A 17602-nucleotide genomic window follows, 5' to 3' on the forward strand; every position below is an offset into this window, starting at 1 on the left:
GGGGGGGGGGGGGGTGCTTGCTTGTCCCCCCCTTTCCTGCCCTGCCAGGCCTGTGCTCGGATTAAGGGTCTGATTGACAATTTTAGGGGGCCCATGTTTTTCCCCCCATTTTTGGGGTACGGGGATCCACCCTAGAACCTCTGACTCAGCAGGGGGTTTGCCAGACCTTTGCAGAGATACCACTGCTCCCACACAGATAGCAATGGTACTTCTCTAAAACAGGCAATCCATATTATGCTCATTTATTTTGTAGCACTGCATTACAAAAGTACACACAACCTGTAATCAGCAAAGCTTATGTTCCCTGCTGATTACAAGGCTCTAGCTGGGACTCAGCGGGAAACTGTCAGACCTTTGCAGAGATACCACTGCTTTTACACAGACAGTAAAGGTCCTTCTCTAGAGCATGCAGTCAACACAATTTATCCGATGTGTTCATTCATTTTTGCAACTCTGCATTACAAAAATACACACAACCTATAATCAGCAAAGTTCATGCTCCCTGCTGATTGGAGAGTTCTATCTCTGACTCAGCAGGGGGTGTGTCAGACCTTTGCTGAACTAGTACAGACTTTTGTACTCTTCCTGACTTTTGCTGTAGCTGCTTTCTAAAAAAAGCGAACTGTAAGACTTTGCGCATTCTCGTCACTATGAAATTCCTATGCTCCTCGGCTCCATCTAGTGGTGGGAATGCTGTGTGTCGGCATTCGCCCACCGCATGGAGGCGGAATTTTTCAAAATCATCCTCCTATTGTTTTGATGCACTTAGATGTATTTGGCTGGCATGTGTTGCCCGATGCAGTGGCGATGCACTGATCCTGCGTCCATTTAAAAAAAAACAACTTGAATTAAATGTCATAATTGGCATTTCATTCACTTCTACGGGCACAGCAGGTTGCGAAATGGTTGTTTTGCATTGCATCTCGCTGCACTTAAAAAAGTAAGGCACGCCATACTTTTTTTTAAAGAGCACACCACCACGTTTCCACTGCAACACAGTGGTGTAAAAGGTGCCTATCTGTGACAAGGCAAATTGTATTGGGGCTGCGCTGGAAACAACGGCTAGTGCAGCCCCAACACATGTGTTGTGAAAACTGAAAGTTCTATGTGGGTTTTGATAAACACCATACTCACTTAATAAGTGCAAGCATTTAAGTAAACTCAATCCATATCCATCTAGATCTTAATATAACAAATGTATTATGTTATGATATGAGTATTGATTAGGAAGCATCAGTGCAGCACAAACTTGTTTAAAAGCAAATAATGTGACCTAATTCCTGTGAAAGCACAATTACAGTATTTTCTGGCTCTGATCTGTAAATACATAAAATACATTGAGGGGATTTATCAAAACTGGAGCAGACAAAATCTGGAGCAGCTGTGCATGGCAACCAATCAGCTTCTCTCTTTACTTTTCAAATCATAACTGAACAAACTGAGAATACCGTATATACTCGAGTATAAGCCGTCCCGAATATAAGCCGAGGTACCTAATTTTACCACAAAAAACTGGGAAAAAATATTGACCCGAGTATAAGCCGAGGGTGGGAAATGAGGCAGCTACTGGTAAATATACAAAATGAAGATAGATACCAATAAAATTACATGAATATTTATTTAAAAGAAAAAGGGGCTAAAAAACTCGGCTTATACTCAAGTATATACGGTAGATGCTGATTGGTTGCCATGGGCAGCTGCTCCAGATTTTATCTGCTCCAGATTTTATCTGCTCCAGTTTTAATGAATCCCTCCCATAATCCCTGGTTGGGATTTTATTGTAAAACTCTTAACACAAAAGCATTCTGATAATAACTATAAGAGAAAGCGATCTTGAAAATATGCAAAATATTTTAATATTTTTTAAGCACAATATTAAAACCAAATTCCTGGCACCATGATTTTTTAAGTTTTTTAACTCCTTTTTCTGCAACCGCTGTTTAAATAGTAATTGTTTTCTTGATTAGTTGTCTGTAACCTGTGCTTCCGGCTCCTAGCCACATCAGAAAGGTGTGTATGACAGATAGCAGTTGCAGTGTGGTGCCTCTGCCCCCTCCTTCTGCTTTGCCATTCACAAAACACAGAGTTATCCCAGGCTCTGCTATGTACGGAAGCAGAACGTTGTAACTGGTGTCTGTCATGGACACCTTTTTCCATTCGGATGGAAGCTGAAATCACAGGTCCCGCTGTACTTTTTGGGGGATCTCCATACAGCTTACAGACAACTTTTCAAGTAAGCAAACACGTAGGGGGTTATTCACTTAGCTGCCCAAGGTAGCCGAATGAATAACCGAGTTAAACACCCTCGACTCGGAATGAATAACCGAGTCAAACACCCTGGTGCTTTTCATTGCATGATGCCTGGAAAAGCACCCTCCCAATGCCGAAGATATGTGGCCTGGTATGGCGCAGGAGGGGGGTGCTCACTCGTCCTGCCAGGCCTGTGCTCAAAATAAGGGTCTGGTTGGGAAATTTAGGGGAGACACCACGTTTTTTCCCCCCCCATTAAATATATATATTTTTTTACTTTTTTACTTGGGGTCCCTCCTAACTTGCCTACCAGACCTAAAGGGTCTGGTATAGATCGGGAGGGGGCCTGCAAGCTGTATTTTTTTGTTTCATTTACATTTGCGGGAAGAATTTGCGGGGAGAATTTACATTCCGCAGACCGTTCTACCAGCTTCGGCTATGACTACGGCTGAGCCGGGCTGAAGCATATGCATTGTAAATAGCCAAATAAATTGACAAATAGTTTGGTTTGTGTAGCAGTAATTTGGTATCATTTTTTATAGAAATTAGAGAACGGATATTGTGTACTATATCAGGTTATTTTCATGCAGGCCCTGGCAGAAGAGCATCAGAATTTTGTGTGTAGTGTTTGATCCACAATGAAAGTAGATCATCAGTTATAGGTCTGCTTACTGACCTCTTACTGTATATGTGTATGGAGCTTTTCAGTTCCTTACACTAACCAGTCTTATAGGGCTTATTCACAAATGGGTGAAGAGTTTGGAGAAGGCAGGAGAAGGGAACAATCTAAGACAACTTAGCTGAACTGGAAAGTTTTTTGTTGTTTTTGTTTTCCAAATCAGCTATGTTGTCCTCGATTGTTCACTTTTGCAACTGCAGTTCTGCTTTCTCTAGGCCTCACCGCATTCCATGGCAGCCAGTAACTTGAAGGAGACCTCCTGGGAAGGGAGATCCCTGCAGCTTCACACATCCAGGGCCGGATTTCCCACAGGGCCAACCAAGGCCGGCCTTGGGGCAGCAGGGTGTAGAGGGGCAGCAGGGGTGTGGAATTCCTATCTCCTGATGCCTGAAAGTAAATCCGGCCCTGCCCACATCCCTAGACCTTAAGGCCTAAAGACAAGACAGGTGGTAACAGATACATCCTCTCAGGGTGAGGTAAGACCCATGTGCCACGTAACGCATCAAAAATGCCAAACGCGCTTGCACTGCCGTTACTAGTTGCACCCCAAGCGCGGCTGGGCTAATGCCCGGTTTTCCAGGTTTCCCACGAACACACAGGAAAATAAACGTGGAACGCATGTTGCAGATTTTGCTACATGCACTACTTTCCTGTATTTGGTGCGTGTTCAGGAGCCCATTGAAATCAATGGGGACATGCAGCACACACTAGAAACAAACACCCACAAATGCATCATGATGCACATTCTTGCCATGCCATGGTGTGAATGGGGACTGATGCATTTATGCTTAAAGCTGAACTCCATGAAAACCTGCAAAATACATATACGAGAGCTGTTAAACCTGCCAAACAATTTGTATTACTATCCATCCAGTTCTGAGATTCACACAGCTCTGCCCCAGAACACAGGGAATCTGATCTTTCTCTGTTGCTGTTTTACTTTCACTTAGAGGATCCCTCCTCTAACCCCAGCACACTGAGGAGCTTGTCTCTTTGTCACTCTGCTCTCTGCTATAAGCATGCCTCTTGCACTGCAGCATACCTGATTGGCTCTTTGTGCTGGTTCCACCTGCCCATCTCCAAGCTCTGCTGTACAGACTGTACAGTAGACTGCAAGACACTAATACCACGAACAATTCAGGTACTTGCACTGTTTATTAGGGATGCACTGATACCATGTACCGTACTCGGTACAAGTACAAGTACATGTACAGATACTTTTGAGCTCCAAGACTAGACTACAGAAAAATTCAACAATTAGGAGGCAGCTGTCATTTGTAAGGAGCACACGGAGCTCCTGGGATTTGTACATCTCTGTTTTAATGTATGATTTTATTTTTATAAATATAAATAAAGGGATGCACCGATACCATTTTCTCAAGTACAAGTACCGATACTTTTCCAAGTGCTCACAGATACAAGTACTGATACATTTCTGTTTAGTGTCATGTGACAGTTTTTCCACAACAATACAGACTAATGATTTCAGGACAGTGGTGGAGCGCCAGAGCCAGGTCCCAGCTGCAACTGCTACAACCCTGGTAGTTCTCATGAAAATGCCAAGTATCTGCACTGGTACTCAAAAGTATCTGTGCATCCCTACTGTTTACATATAAAAAAATACATTTATTGATGTATTAATAATTACAGACCTGTAGTAATGCGTGTTGTATATATCTGCCTGGAGTTTAGATGTAATATTTACAATGATAAAAGATAAAATAATACTTAGTTCCCTTACTAGTTGAGCCTTTGCAGAATAGAGGTCCTATAATGTCATTTGCTATAAGGTCCAGTCATTTGGGTCTCTCATCTCACCCTCTCATAAACAAGCAACCCACTGACAGTGTACTGTTGACATTTATTCTTGATTAGTCCGTGTTTTTTTACTAAGATATATTATATTCCTGTGATAGAATGTAAACATACTCCAATAGTCCATTTTACGCATTCTGATGTTATCTCTTATCCTTTGTAGTGTTTTACATTACTATAAAAACTGAATAAAGTAAATATTGTATTATGCAACAAATGTATTTATTATACCCTGCGGCTGTGTTTTCACAATACGGTTCACAGAGCTGCACAGCTGCAGCGGACCACTGACATTCCTTTCAATAATGTCATCCAAATGTCCATTTCATTAACCCTTAATATTTAGGCTTAACACACAGAACACATATAGTATACTTGTGTATTATGTGTATTCATAGGGTAGGTCTAGGTTGTATTTGTGACTTATATTCACTACACTTAAAGCTAATATCTGGAGGATCAGGTTGCTTGATCTCCATGCCCAAATTCATATGCTGGTCATAAACACATCTATCTGATTGATATATTGAAATTCTAATAATGAAACATTAAAGTGTCTATTTATAAATAATTTGCAGAGCCGTTCTCCCTGAGAATCTCTGTGAACATTTGTTTTGTGTGAATAGGAGCAGAAAGAATGTTCTTAGTATATTATCTTTTCAGGTCAAATGTAATGTAATAGCACATTATTATCACTAGATGGAGCTGAGGAGCATGGGAAATAAATACTAATAATCCAATATTAAGGTGTCTATTTATAAATAATGCACAGATCCATTTTCCCTGAGAATCTCTTTGAACATTCCTTTTGTGTGAATGGGAGCAAAATTAATGTTCTTAGTATGTTATCTTTTCAGGTCAAATGTAATTTAAAAGTGCATTATGGCCATGATTTCCTATGCTCCTCAGCTCCATCTTATGGCCATATGCTGTATTACATTACATTCGACCTGAAAAGAAAATATACTGAGAACATTTGTTTTTGCTTCTATTCACAAATGTTAACAGAGGTTTGCAGGGCGAATGGCTCTGTAAAAGTGTTTATAAATAGACTGTTTTATTGTTTTTCAATAGATTTTTTACCCCACAATTTTTATGCCATGTAAGAGATTTAATGGCAATGAATCGGAATTGAAAGCCATTAGATAAGTAGGTAAATTCTGATTCCAAATAATCGCTCAAGAGTTTGCTTACCCCAGTATTGTTTTGACTTTTCTAAAGTGTATGTAAAACCAAAACCTTTTTTTAATTTTTTTAATTATTTTAGATAGGGTAGAGAAATGTTAAAACTAGGGATGCATTGATACAGTTTTCTCAGTATTGAGTACGAGTACTGATATGGGTGGTGTGTAATGACTCGCTGCCCGGCTTCCTGATTAGCCAGGAATCTGGGCGGCGTGTAATGACCGATTAGCTGGGAAGCCGTCTCCATGCTCTCTTGCCACCAGGTGACGAGAAGGCATGGAGCCGGCTTTCTGGAATCCAGAGGGGGGGAAATGACTCGCCACCCGGCTTCTTGATTGGCGAGCTTCCCGACCAATTAGGAAGCGGAGCGGCGAGTCATTACACGCCACCCACGCTGCCGCTGTTCCCCCAGACGTCTTCTTACGACCCCACTCCACTGCTCTCCACTCCCGCCTTGCTCGGTGTTCTCTTTCCCCAAGCTCCGCCTCCCAAAAAACCTTTCCTGAATGTGCACAGCACAAGAGGGTACCAACTGCACAGGGGGGGGCGGACCGTACTAAGTTTACTGTATGCCGCGGCAGACCCTGTAAGAGCCACTCACGGACACCGGTGTCCGTGTACGTACTCCTTGCCGATCCTTGCGCACGATATTGTGCTTTTAGTGCAACACTTAGGTGTGAACCAGCCCTAAATTCTATATAGCGTGGCAGCAGCAGGAGGGCTATCAGTATATCAGTATATTATGTACTTTTAACACTGCTTGACTAGAGCCATTTCTAGAACTGTAGGTTGTAGGCACTGGCTACAAGCACTGTTATTGGTTTCGCCTTCATGCAGAAAGTCTATGTCGGGGAGTGTAGAAGCTCCGGATACAAAAAGGGAGCACTAAGGTCCAAAAAATATTTATTTCCCCATATGATAAATGCCAACCTGTTTTTGGGGGTTTAATTTCCTCCTTCGGCAGGGCTAAAAAAAAAGTGTACAGACTTTTCCTACTGTTTTATTTTAACTCAAAGCCATTAAAATAGCTCAACAAGTCCTTATTGATCTAGGTCCCATGTCATCTGCTTGGGCTGTTATATTGGTAGTTGCCCTACTAATGAAAGCAAATATTATTATTACTATCATTCAGGATTTATAGCACACCAGCAGTTTGTGCAGTAAATCTCAAAATATGGGGAGAGAGTACAGTTACAATATAATACTATACAAGGAGATTAGAAGGACCTTGCTCATGCGGGCTTACAATCTACAAGCAGTGCGAATGTTTGTAAGGCCTCATCTGTCTAGGTGTTTAATGATTTTTGGCAAACAGTTAAAATGAATATATTATTTATTTATATGTATATAATTCATGTGTGCCTCTGGCCTGACAAAAAGCCCTGCCGTACAGTGTAATAGGACTGGGCAAAGCCAGGCTTCCAGGTCTCCATAATGAGTGGAAAAAATCTCCCGGTAACTGGGATATCCTACTCTTTATACGCCCGCACGGAGTCGGTCTGAAGAGATAATCACTATATATGTCAGGGTGGCATACATATCATCAAAGCCACAATTTTATTGGCCTGTCACTTTTTGGAGTTGGTGCCTAGGTGTTGGAAAAAATGGTTCACCTCTCAATTATATACATTTATAGGCGATTCGGGAATTTAGTAAACTTTTAAACTATGGTATAGCAAAAAGTCGGTACTTCAACCAAATCCGGAGGGCAAAACCATGTACAGGAAAGGACAGACGAATGGTCGGGCTTATTGCAAAGATGCTTTATTTAATTGTTGTAATCATAACCACTTTAAGGGCCTGTGTTGATAGGCTTTGGGCTTGTGTCAGAAGCACCAGTTTCACGAAAAGAAAAACCTTGCCACACTCCTTACTGGGACTCCCATAATATGCCAGAAGCACCAATTTGACACCACTTTGAGACGCTCGTGAGATTACTCAAAATTATTGACAGGTGCAGTTGACCTCATTCTGATTTGAATTTGACCTGCTTCAAGTGGGTTTAGCATTCCCATTGACTTTCATAGAATGCAAAACTCACCCAATAGAAAGTGGAATTAAACTCACCTCTTCTAACTCCCTTGCCAGTACCAACATCATCACTCGATCTTTTTCTGGGTTTGGGATCTTCGGCCGTCTTGATTGGCTGCGCGGGAATAATGTAACTCTTGCGCATGTACATGGGAGTTCATTCATTCCAGCTCAAAGGTGTGTGTGCATGAAAACCACCCAGTTGCCATTGTACGTTTTATGCAAAGTGTCCCTACTTTAAAAGCTAAATGATCTTTTGATCTCATTTCAGTAACGTGAAATCCCTTTGTTTTATGTACAGTTCATGTACAATTCTGGAACTTCTGTAAGTTCCAGAATTGAAACTTGATAAGGCGAGGAAGACTCATAAAAAGTACTCCCATACTAGTCAGCAGCAACCTACATTTTATGGTACTGTGTTTTTCATTTGTATTCTGTTTTATCCCACAGAGGATTTCACTCCAGTTCAGTACAAAGCTCTGCAACCTACAAAATTGGAGAAAAAGCTTCCACCATACAATGGCTTTGGTTCAGAAGAAGATTCACTCTGCTCCTGTTTGAGTCTGTTACCAAAACCCCCCCAAAGGGATTTCAAAAAATTCATGGAAAAGGACAGGTATTGTTGTTAGTGGGCACCAATAGGAATGCATCAATTAATAAATAGAAATGAATGTATTATCTATTTTAAATCACATATTTATAGCATTAAGTAGTTTAATTTTATAAAACCATATGTTTATAAAACCTAAAGCTTGCCTAAACCCAACAACAATATATATTACAGCATACCAGTCCTTAAGATGTGGTGGCTGCATTCTTTTGCTTTTTTTCAGGCTTTTGTTCTTTATTTTGACCTGGTGATCCTGCTAGTACGCCTGAACGTCTCTTTTCCTGGCCATGGGCTTCGGTTTTGTGCTTATTAGCCCCCTATGTGAAAGCAATAAAGTTAAATTTAAAAAAAATGTAAAACTTAAAGTGACATAAAAAAATAAATATATTTTTAAAATCCCTCCACCCCCACGTACAAGCGCATACAAATGCAAACGCATCAGTGCACCTACGTGTGAAAACAGCCACACATGTTCCACTGATGATCACTGTGAACATTGAAGTGAGAGTAATAATTTTATGGCTATCACTCACTAATGGCTCTAAATTGATGAGTGATAAAGGCTTTTAAAGCATTGCAAATGGACAATTTTGGCTACCATCATTTTTTGTCATTTCATGTACGCGCCCAATTTTAAGGTTTGACATTTTTGGTACCTATTTACCTGATGCGACCTTGTCTTTTATATTTGACAAAAAAATGAGTATTAAATTCTGTTTGCATGCACAAAAATAAATGTTAGTGTATTTTTTCCTAAAAATATCAATTAGATAAACATTTGCGCAAATATTGTGCAACATAAAAAAAAATCACAACTAGCTTTTTTTTATTTTACAGGCCCTCTGCTTTCAGAAAATATATCGTTGTTTGGGAGTTTTAAGCAGCTTTCTAGCCAAAAATTCAAATTTTAACATGTGTGAGAAAGTGTAATAATTGGTCTGGTAGCGTAGCAGTTAATGTTTAAGGAATGGTGGTTGCCATAATTAAGGGACAAAACCACATTTAAACCAGTACTATGAATAATTAGTATTTTAAAGGAGTAGTATTGGGGAGTAAAATATACTCTTCCCAATACCTAGAGCTGGTGTGGGACACTGCAGGTGCAACATGGCAGCTCTATATATCGAGAACTGAGTGATCACAAACTGCTGAACACTCAGCTCATGGTCTTCTCCCTGCAGAGTGATGACTGTCAGTCACCATTACCCGCAGGGATTCCTCCTTCCCCTCTCTGTTCCTCCAGCTCTCATTGGAGTGAAAGACAGAGGAGAGGGTGGGCACAGCTGGATCTGGTTCTAGACAGGCTGAGCCAGCTGTCAATCAGGTAGTGGTTTGGATCCTGACAATATTGTTGGGATCTTTCCCAGCTACAGCATGCCTCTACACTGTCTGCAAATAGCAGGCAGTAGCCCTCTAGATGCTAACTTTGAGTCACAAGATTATATTAGTAAATGTACTTCTTTGGCCCAAAAGAAGACTAAAGCCAAAAAATGTTTGTCTTTAGTTCTCTTTTAATGGACCATACACGGCAGAATTTTGTCTTCAATAATCTAGCAGAAGAACTGATAACATTGTGACCCTTCAAGTACAATACAATAATGCAGTTGCAGAACATCTTATATGCTCATGTGCTAGCCAGTGGAGATTTGTAGAGGTTCTTTACACAACAGAAGAAGATCTAGCTAACAGTATGTATTTTTCTCATAGAGTGTAAGTTCTTGTAATTTTGTAATTGCTATCTCTTTTAGGAGTGGCCTGGAGACCAATGTTCTTAGATTCATTGCAAAGCTCATTACAGAAAACCCCATTGATTTAGAAAGAAAGTTCATTATCTCCTATTTCTTAAGTGATGACACCATCACTGTATTTGAACCACCACAGCGAAATTCAGGTACTGACGAAATAGTATAATGTCTTAATAAATACAAATAACTGCTGTTGATGTAATTTGGTTCTGTTTGACTACAGTTAAATTACTCATCATGTCTATCTACAAAGAGATGGAAGATCTTCAGGGCCAGTGTACTTCTTCTGCTCCTGCCTTCAATCTCCTGAACTGTACATACTAGCTTGCTGCCATTGATCCTACTCTTTCTTGTGCCTGGTTGCAGGTGCCTTAAAAGTAAAAGTGCTAAGTGAAGATAAGCACAGCATTATCTGTTGGAGAACAGGGGTTGCTTTGAGCCTGGTTGAATTTGTAGCAGCTAGGACACCTTTTGCTAATCCACTGCTAAATGGTCTGTTCATATATCTGAAAATACAAGCCTTGCCCATTTCCATTTTACACAAAGGTTTGAAATACCTGTCATGGATTTTAAATTATTTGCTTAGTTGGTTTATGTCAGTTGCCTCATATTATATTTTCATTCATCCAGGAATTCTAGGTGGAAAATTTTTGGAAAGATGTCGTGTTAAGAAACCAGGGCAAGAATTGTTCAAGAGCGAGATGTCTGAATACTTCAATGCTGCAAATCTGTTTGTTGGAGCTAGAGTTAACTTCAATGGGCACAAGTTTATCTTGGTTGATGCCGATGAATATGTGTTCAACTATATGGAGAAGCATGTGCACGAGGTACTGTGTGTGGATTGATGGTTTCATTTTGTAGAGTATAACATTGTGCTTATTATTCTATATATTTTAGATCGGTTTAATGTTGAAGATAACCATTTATATTATATAAGAACTCAACTGTTTTGAGTGTAAGGAGAAAACTAGGAAGGTGGTCAGAGGATGGTAAAATTATTAATGCACCTGTTCCACTTCTTAAAATAGATGCAAACACTAACAGGTCTATTCAGAAAAGGGAGAAGAGTTTGGAGAAGGCAGGAGAAGTGAACAATCTAGGACATGAAAGCTGAACTGGAAAGTGAGCTGAATTGGAGAATTTTTCCAAATTGTTCACTTCTCCTGCCTTCTCCAAACTCTTCACCCTTTTGTGAATAACCCTGTAAATGAAAGACATTTAGTTTGTAAAGCACTTATCATAGACTGTTGCCTTTCTTAAAAATATAATACTTGTTTTAGCGTGCATTCACACAAATATCGGAAGGTACTCACAAGTCAACGGAGGGTCCGTTGACTTGCGATTGTTAAATCCAATTTCCTTCTAATCCATTGCGTTCCGTCACTTTTATTTATTTATTTTTTCTTTTTGGCAAGCTTTATGTAAGTAACATGTCCTGAGTGGACATACTTCACTGTAATGGCTTGCAATATATCACATTATGCATGCTCTACTTTTTGTTAGTGGAACGTATAGCAACGGAACACAAGGATGCAGTGTGAGCTGTCCCCATTCGCACCATTTCATTTTTCGTTACCCTTATGTTACCATTCGTTAAAAAACAGATGGTAATGCAATGCAATGGATCCGGTGTGAATGAGGCCTTAACCTTTGTTTCATCCAACACTGCATCTCAGTGCTGCATCCTCTTTGTAGCTACTTTCTGTTTATATGAATATACTCCCTAAATGGCTACATGGAATTCTTCAGGGTGGGTTTGCTGATGGGGTCAATAGTGGACCACATCGGTATAATGTGTGTTAAAAAATCCATTCTGGGTTTCCATCAGAAGCCTTTGTGACAAGGTGCCAATACATTTCCTCCTAAAGTGCTGATCCATGTGCATCCTGTTGAAGGCAAATAGGGTAACACTAGAAGTGTAGCATATGATACTTAGGAATGGTTCAGAGTTATAGAGTTTCAGATTTATTAACACCTTTGTCTCAATTTATCTGCTTTACTAAAATACAGTGTGACTGAGTGGCATGACATGTTCAAGATGCTTGAGAGACCCACTTCTAGAGGGGATGACAGCTTAAGGGCCTTAATTAATGGTTCTGATATTTTCAATTTACTCTCAGTTTGCATTATGTTGTGTTCTTTTACTGCAGGTCTAACAAAGACTACTGGTATAGGATAAGGGTGGTCATTTTTGACAGGGGTTGATCTACACTAAAAGTCTACATCAAGCGAGAAGCTCTTTTTTTTTAAATTGTAGGGGTTCTTATCCTTCTCCACTCTAATCAAAAATAAGAACAAAAGTTTTGGCTTGGCATACACTTTAAACAGGATTTGCAATTGTCAGTAGTTATAAATTGAACTGATCAAAACATATGCCGTGATTGAGTCATTAATATTGCTGTTATAGATCAATACTTGGTATGGTTTACACAAACTAATTATTTGTTCCTGCACACATCGCAATGTGGCACTGAAAGAGGATTATCTCTATCCTAAAGTAAAATTCAAGTCTTCACTTTGAACTTTGCCATTTCAATATTTTCCCAAAAAATCCCAATTATGTGATATTCTTTTAATCATCAGACTTTGACGTTTATAATTGGGTTTACATATCTAGGGTTGTGTTAACTGCGGGAAAAGTTGCTTTGGGAAGAATTACAGGTAAATGCATTTATCTTCACATTTTTTACTTTTCCTTCCTTAATAAAACCTAGAAAATAAATATATATTTTTCCAAATCTTCCATCAAATTTGGATAAATATATTTTAAAAACCCTCTATCCAAAACTAAGAATAAGAGTTTTGGCTTGCCATATACGTTTAACCAGATTTGAATTTGTGAGTAGTTATACACTGAACCGATCAAAACATACACTGTGATTGTCTTAAACATTGCTGTTATAAATCAGTACTTAGTAGGTCAGTGCTGAAAACATTGTTCTATTGCTGGTTTGAGCTGTGGTATATTTTGAGGTTGTTTAACCAGTGAACTTGGACTATTTATTGGGTCCCATAACCCATTTTTGGCTTTTTAAAGCTCTCAGATGCACAATATTCTGTTGGTGGGATTTATGTGTTTGGGGAGTCATAAAATAAATGCAAAGCAACAATTTGTTGTATCAGACAAATGATCCATTGACATTACCCTAAAAGTTTATTGCATATTTTAAGGAAGCACTCTGGGCAAAACTTTTATTAACCTTTGTAGTGGAGCTACCACAGCACTGCAAGGGTTAACTGCTCATTTTTGTCTAAGTGCCTAAAAAAATATATACTCACCCGAATTGCTGAGCTGGCTTCCTCTTAGACCGATTCTTGCAGCCTCTCTCACCCTCATCTGCAGCGGTCTAAGGTCTCGTAAATCGTCATGTTCTACACATAGTGTATGAACGTGAGGACACTGAGGAGCATTCCAATGCTGCAGTGTAGGAAAACACACGCTTCAATGACCGGAGAAGCAGGGAGCCAGCTCAGCGGACCAGGTGAGTATAACTTTTTTGCCTGGAGTCCTTCTTTAAACTCTGTCCAGTGTTTTGGAGATCTGTCAACTTGGAATTGTATTAGTATAATAACAGCTTCACACAAGTAATATTATCTTTAAAAAGCAAAGCATTATTTGTTAATTTTATTTACACATGTTTGTATCAAGCTCTTAAATTTAAATTTAATGGTCAGGGTGATGCTCAGGTAATTAGTTTACATTGCCTTTAATTGCTTAAATATATACAAAAATATGTGGTTATGGCTAGCAAAATAAATTCCCTAAAATAAAATTAAAAAAAGTCTAAATACCATAGAGTTATGTTTGGGAAACAATTTTAGCTATCACATAACAGATACTTGGTAATATGAGAGGTTAATACACCTCATAACCCAGGCATTCCACATAAACTCTTACCCAAGGCATTGACATTGGCTCCAATGCGATATTTAAATATAACCTCTCAAAATCCTAGACATCATTTAAAAGTTGAGCTTGGCTAGAAAGTTACCACGATAAGAAAAGTTTATATGTTTTATCTTTAAAATATTCACAATCTATAAAAACATCACTAGGCAGTACACCAACACAACAGTAATAGTTACCTTCCAGTGACATTCCATGGTTTATTAATGCATTTTTCTGGCCAGGAACAGCTAATTTAGTTCCATCACTGTGTTTTAAAAAACAGACATTCATAATTCATACATTTATGCTCAGCATTTTGATATAGTCTCAGTTTTTCAAAGGTAGATGCTGTTTTATAAGCTTATTTTTTGGTTTTATAAATGTACAAAATAAGAAAATAATGTTATAGGCCTCATTCACACTTCTGAAAGGGGCTGATTCCATGAGTCTCATAAATTCCTCCGTGAGACTCACGCTATCGGCTGTGGGATGGAGGCGCTGTTCAATGCCGCCCCCTGCAAAGTGCCGCTCCAGGCAAACGCCTTGTTTGCCTCGCGGTAAATACGCCCCTGCATAGAGGTATAGCAGTCATATCCACTCAAAAGTATCTTAAATGTCCATCTCATTCACTGAATATACTCAGGTGTTGTCGGGGGAAGGGTATAATAAGAGGAATGTAACACTTGAGTGCGGGTTAAGCATAACTCCTCCACTTGTAAAGCAGACAGTAGTGTGGGGTAGGCACAACTCATCCACTTGTAAATCAAACAACAATCCATTGCATGTGCTTTAGTGCAGGTTAAGCATAACTCCCCTACTTCTAAATCATATAGTAGTGCGGGTTAGGCACAACTCCTACACTTGTAAATCAAACAACAGTCCATTCCAAGCAGATAATATATAAGGTGAACTTATCCAAAAGCTCTCCTTCAGAAATGGGATATCCCAGCGGACACCGGATTCCTCGATGGGCGACCACAGGGTCAGGGGACACCCAAAACCTGACTGGTTTCGCCTTTTACTGCCGGCTTCGTTAGAAATGTGATGAAGGCTATTTTTAAATTCTGCATAGCCACTCTTGTGGTTTACACACCTCGGTTACACTGCATAGCCAGGATGGAGTTACCCCGTTTCATGACTTGAGCTTTGAAGCTACCTGTGTGACCTGCCTATACTCATTTCCTGTTCATCGCACCATAAAACAGTATAATACTTCTGTGTTCCTCCCTGTTCTCTCCTTCGTTTATAGGCTACCTAAACACCTTCTCTAACTCCTAGTGTCTAGATATGTCAGGCTCAAAGCACCATGCAATGCATGAAAGAGAGCCTGGCTCAGAGCATAAACTTCCACTTTCAGTTTGATATCTACAGGTTCCAGATACTGTGAGACTATGGGGTCTATTCACGAAGCTGCCGAAGGATCTAGTCGTAGCTTCGGCCAATCCTTCGGCTAGCTTCGGCCCCAGGACCCCTTCGGTTCAGTAGAACCGAAGGGGTGCTGTACGGGCTATGCACTATAGTCCGTACAGCTTCCGAACGTGGCCGAGCGGCTCAGTCGAGCCGGACGCATATGCTTCGGCTCGGCTAAGCCAAATTTTTTCTATTCTGACACGGCTCCGTGTCAGAATAAAGAAAAAAAAAAGAAAAGGCAGTGTTTCTCTCCTGGGCGGCTGGGAGCGGGAGGCTCCCAGAGCGCCCGGGAGAGTTTTTTCTGTTTTTCTGTTTTGTTTTGACGGCAGCAGAGCCGCCGGACAATAGGAAACTATTGGGCGGAGCTAGCTGTCACTGCTAGCTCCGCACAATCGTTTTCTATTTACTTTTTTAAAACTTTTAAAACTATTTTTCTGTTCTGCTCGGTCCTTCTGAGGGACCGAACAACTGAGCCGAATGCCGCTCAGCAGCATTCGGCTATTCACTCACTGCTGTTCGGCATCTATAAGAATAGGCCGAACAGAAGTGAGTAGCCTGCCGGAGGTTTGGCTCAGCCGATCCAGATGTTGGATCGGCTGAGTCGAACTCCTTCTGCACTTCGTTTCGGCCGAACATGCTGAGCATGTTCGGCCGACCCGAAGCCATGCGAAGCAAGCCGATGTACGGCTGATTTTAGCCGATGTACGGCTGAAATCAGCCGTACCAGCCTGAAGTGAATAGCCGAACAGGGTTCGGCTCACTTCACTTCAGGTCGGTCATTCACTCGGCTGCCTACGGCAGCTAAGTGATTAGACCCGTATGTGTATATGAAGACTGATTTGAAGCAGTTATACTAGAAGCATTTTATAATACATGTAATACTTTTTATTGAATGTAAAATTGTATTTTAAAGGGTTTTTACTAGTTTTTCCTGGAGTTTTGCTTTGAAAGTGCTTTGGCTATAGGTTTCTAATTATAGAAAGGAGAACCCCAGAATGTATCATTTGAAACAACTTTGCAAGGTATGTTCATTGTGTTAATTATACTTGCCTTCGTGCCATCTTTTTGAAGATACAGCTCTTTGAAAATGCTGTTGTGATTACAACAATACTATTAGCGCGTTGCTTTGGATTCCTGCTCATATTTGAACGGCATTAGTTGCCCCCATAGACTGCTATTGTAGCACTGAATTCAATTTAAATAATGAGCAGGGACCAGAAGCTTTCTGCTAATGGGACCACTTTTCAGAGAGCTGTATCTCAGAAAGAACAGCATGATAGTAAGTGTAATTAACACATTACATGTACTTATCATAGTCTTTCCAATAATACTTCTTAGAGTTCTTCTTTAAATACTTCTACAGGGAAAATAGAGAGACCCAGGGGAATATGGTTGGAAGGAACTATCAACATGAGATAACTCTAACTAGATCTCACAGATATTAATAAATAGTGGACCCTCTGTGTGTTGGAGAGGGTGTGATCTTCACCAGAGGACCCAGCAAGGTGTGATGGACTTACCTTAAGGTATATAAAGCTGCAACCCTCAGGCACACCTATGCGCATATGGCAGCTGACCAGGGGTTAGAACCAGAGCATGGCACAAAGTTGACAGGCAGATTTAGAAACAGGGACAGACCAAAGGTCAGGAGGGTGGGCATCGAACAAACCTAGGGCTTGGCGAACAAATTGCCTGGGAGCTAAGTGGCGTAAAACAAATATGAGCTAAAGTCAGTCACCAGAGAAGCAGCAAGGCAGGATCTAAAACAGGTATGCACATAGAGAGAAGTTTTACTGCTCTGTCCAACACTAAGGCCCCATTCACACTGCGCGATTCGCAAATCGCGCGTTTGATATCGCGCAAATGCTTGCATTGAGCAAGCTGGAATCGCGGCAAAATCCGCTCCAAAAAGGGTCCTGCTGTAGCGACACACAACCCGCGACAGCAGGACCCTTTGCCCCATTGCAAAGCATTGAAGAGCGATATCG

The 17602-nt window shown here is 40.4% G+C and overlaps 1 protein-coding gene across 1 annotated transcript in view; it reads left to right on the top strand.

Annotated features, from left to right (window-relative positions):
• The window catches only part of EFHC2 (EF-hand domain containing 2), a 61857-nt gene that overhangs the window by 20779 nt on the left and 23476 nt on the right, over positions 1-17602 (top strand). Inside the window, exons 8-10 of the mRNA XM_018565793.1 lie at positions 8411-8576; positions 10319-10461; positions 10946-11142. Coding sequence (XP_018421295.1) covers positions 8411-8576; positions 10319-10461; positions 10946-11142 — 506 coding nt within the window. The remainder of the gene's footprint in view (positions 1-8410; positions 8577-10318; positions 10462-10945; positions 11143-17602) is intronic.

This window comes from Nanorana parkeri, unplaced genomic scaffold, assembly GCF_000935625.1.
Source record: "Nanorana parkeri isolate BGI_ZX_2015 unplaced genomic scaffold, ASM93562v1 scaffold888, whole genome shotgun sequence".
Taxonomy (NCBI): Eukaryota; Metazoa; Chordata; class Amphibia; order Anura; family Dicroglossidae; genus Nanorana; species Nanorana parkeri.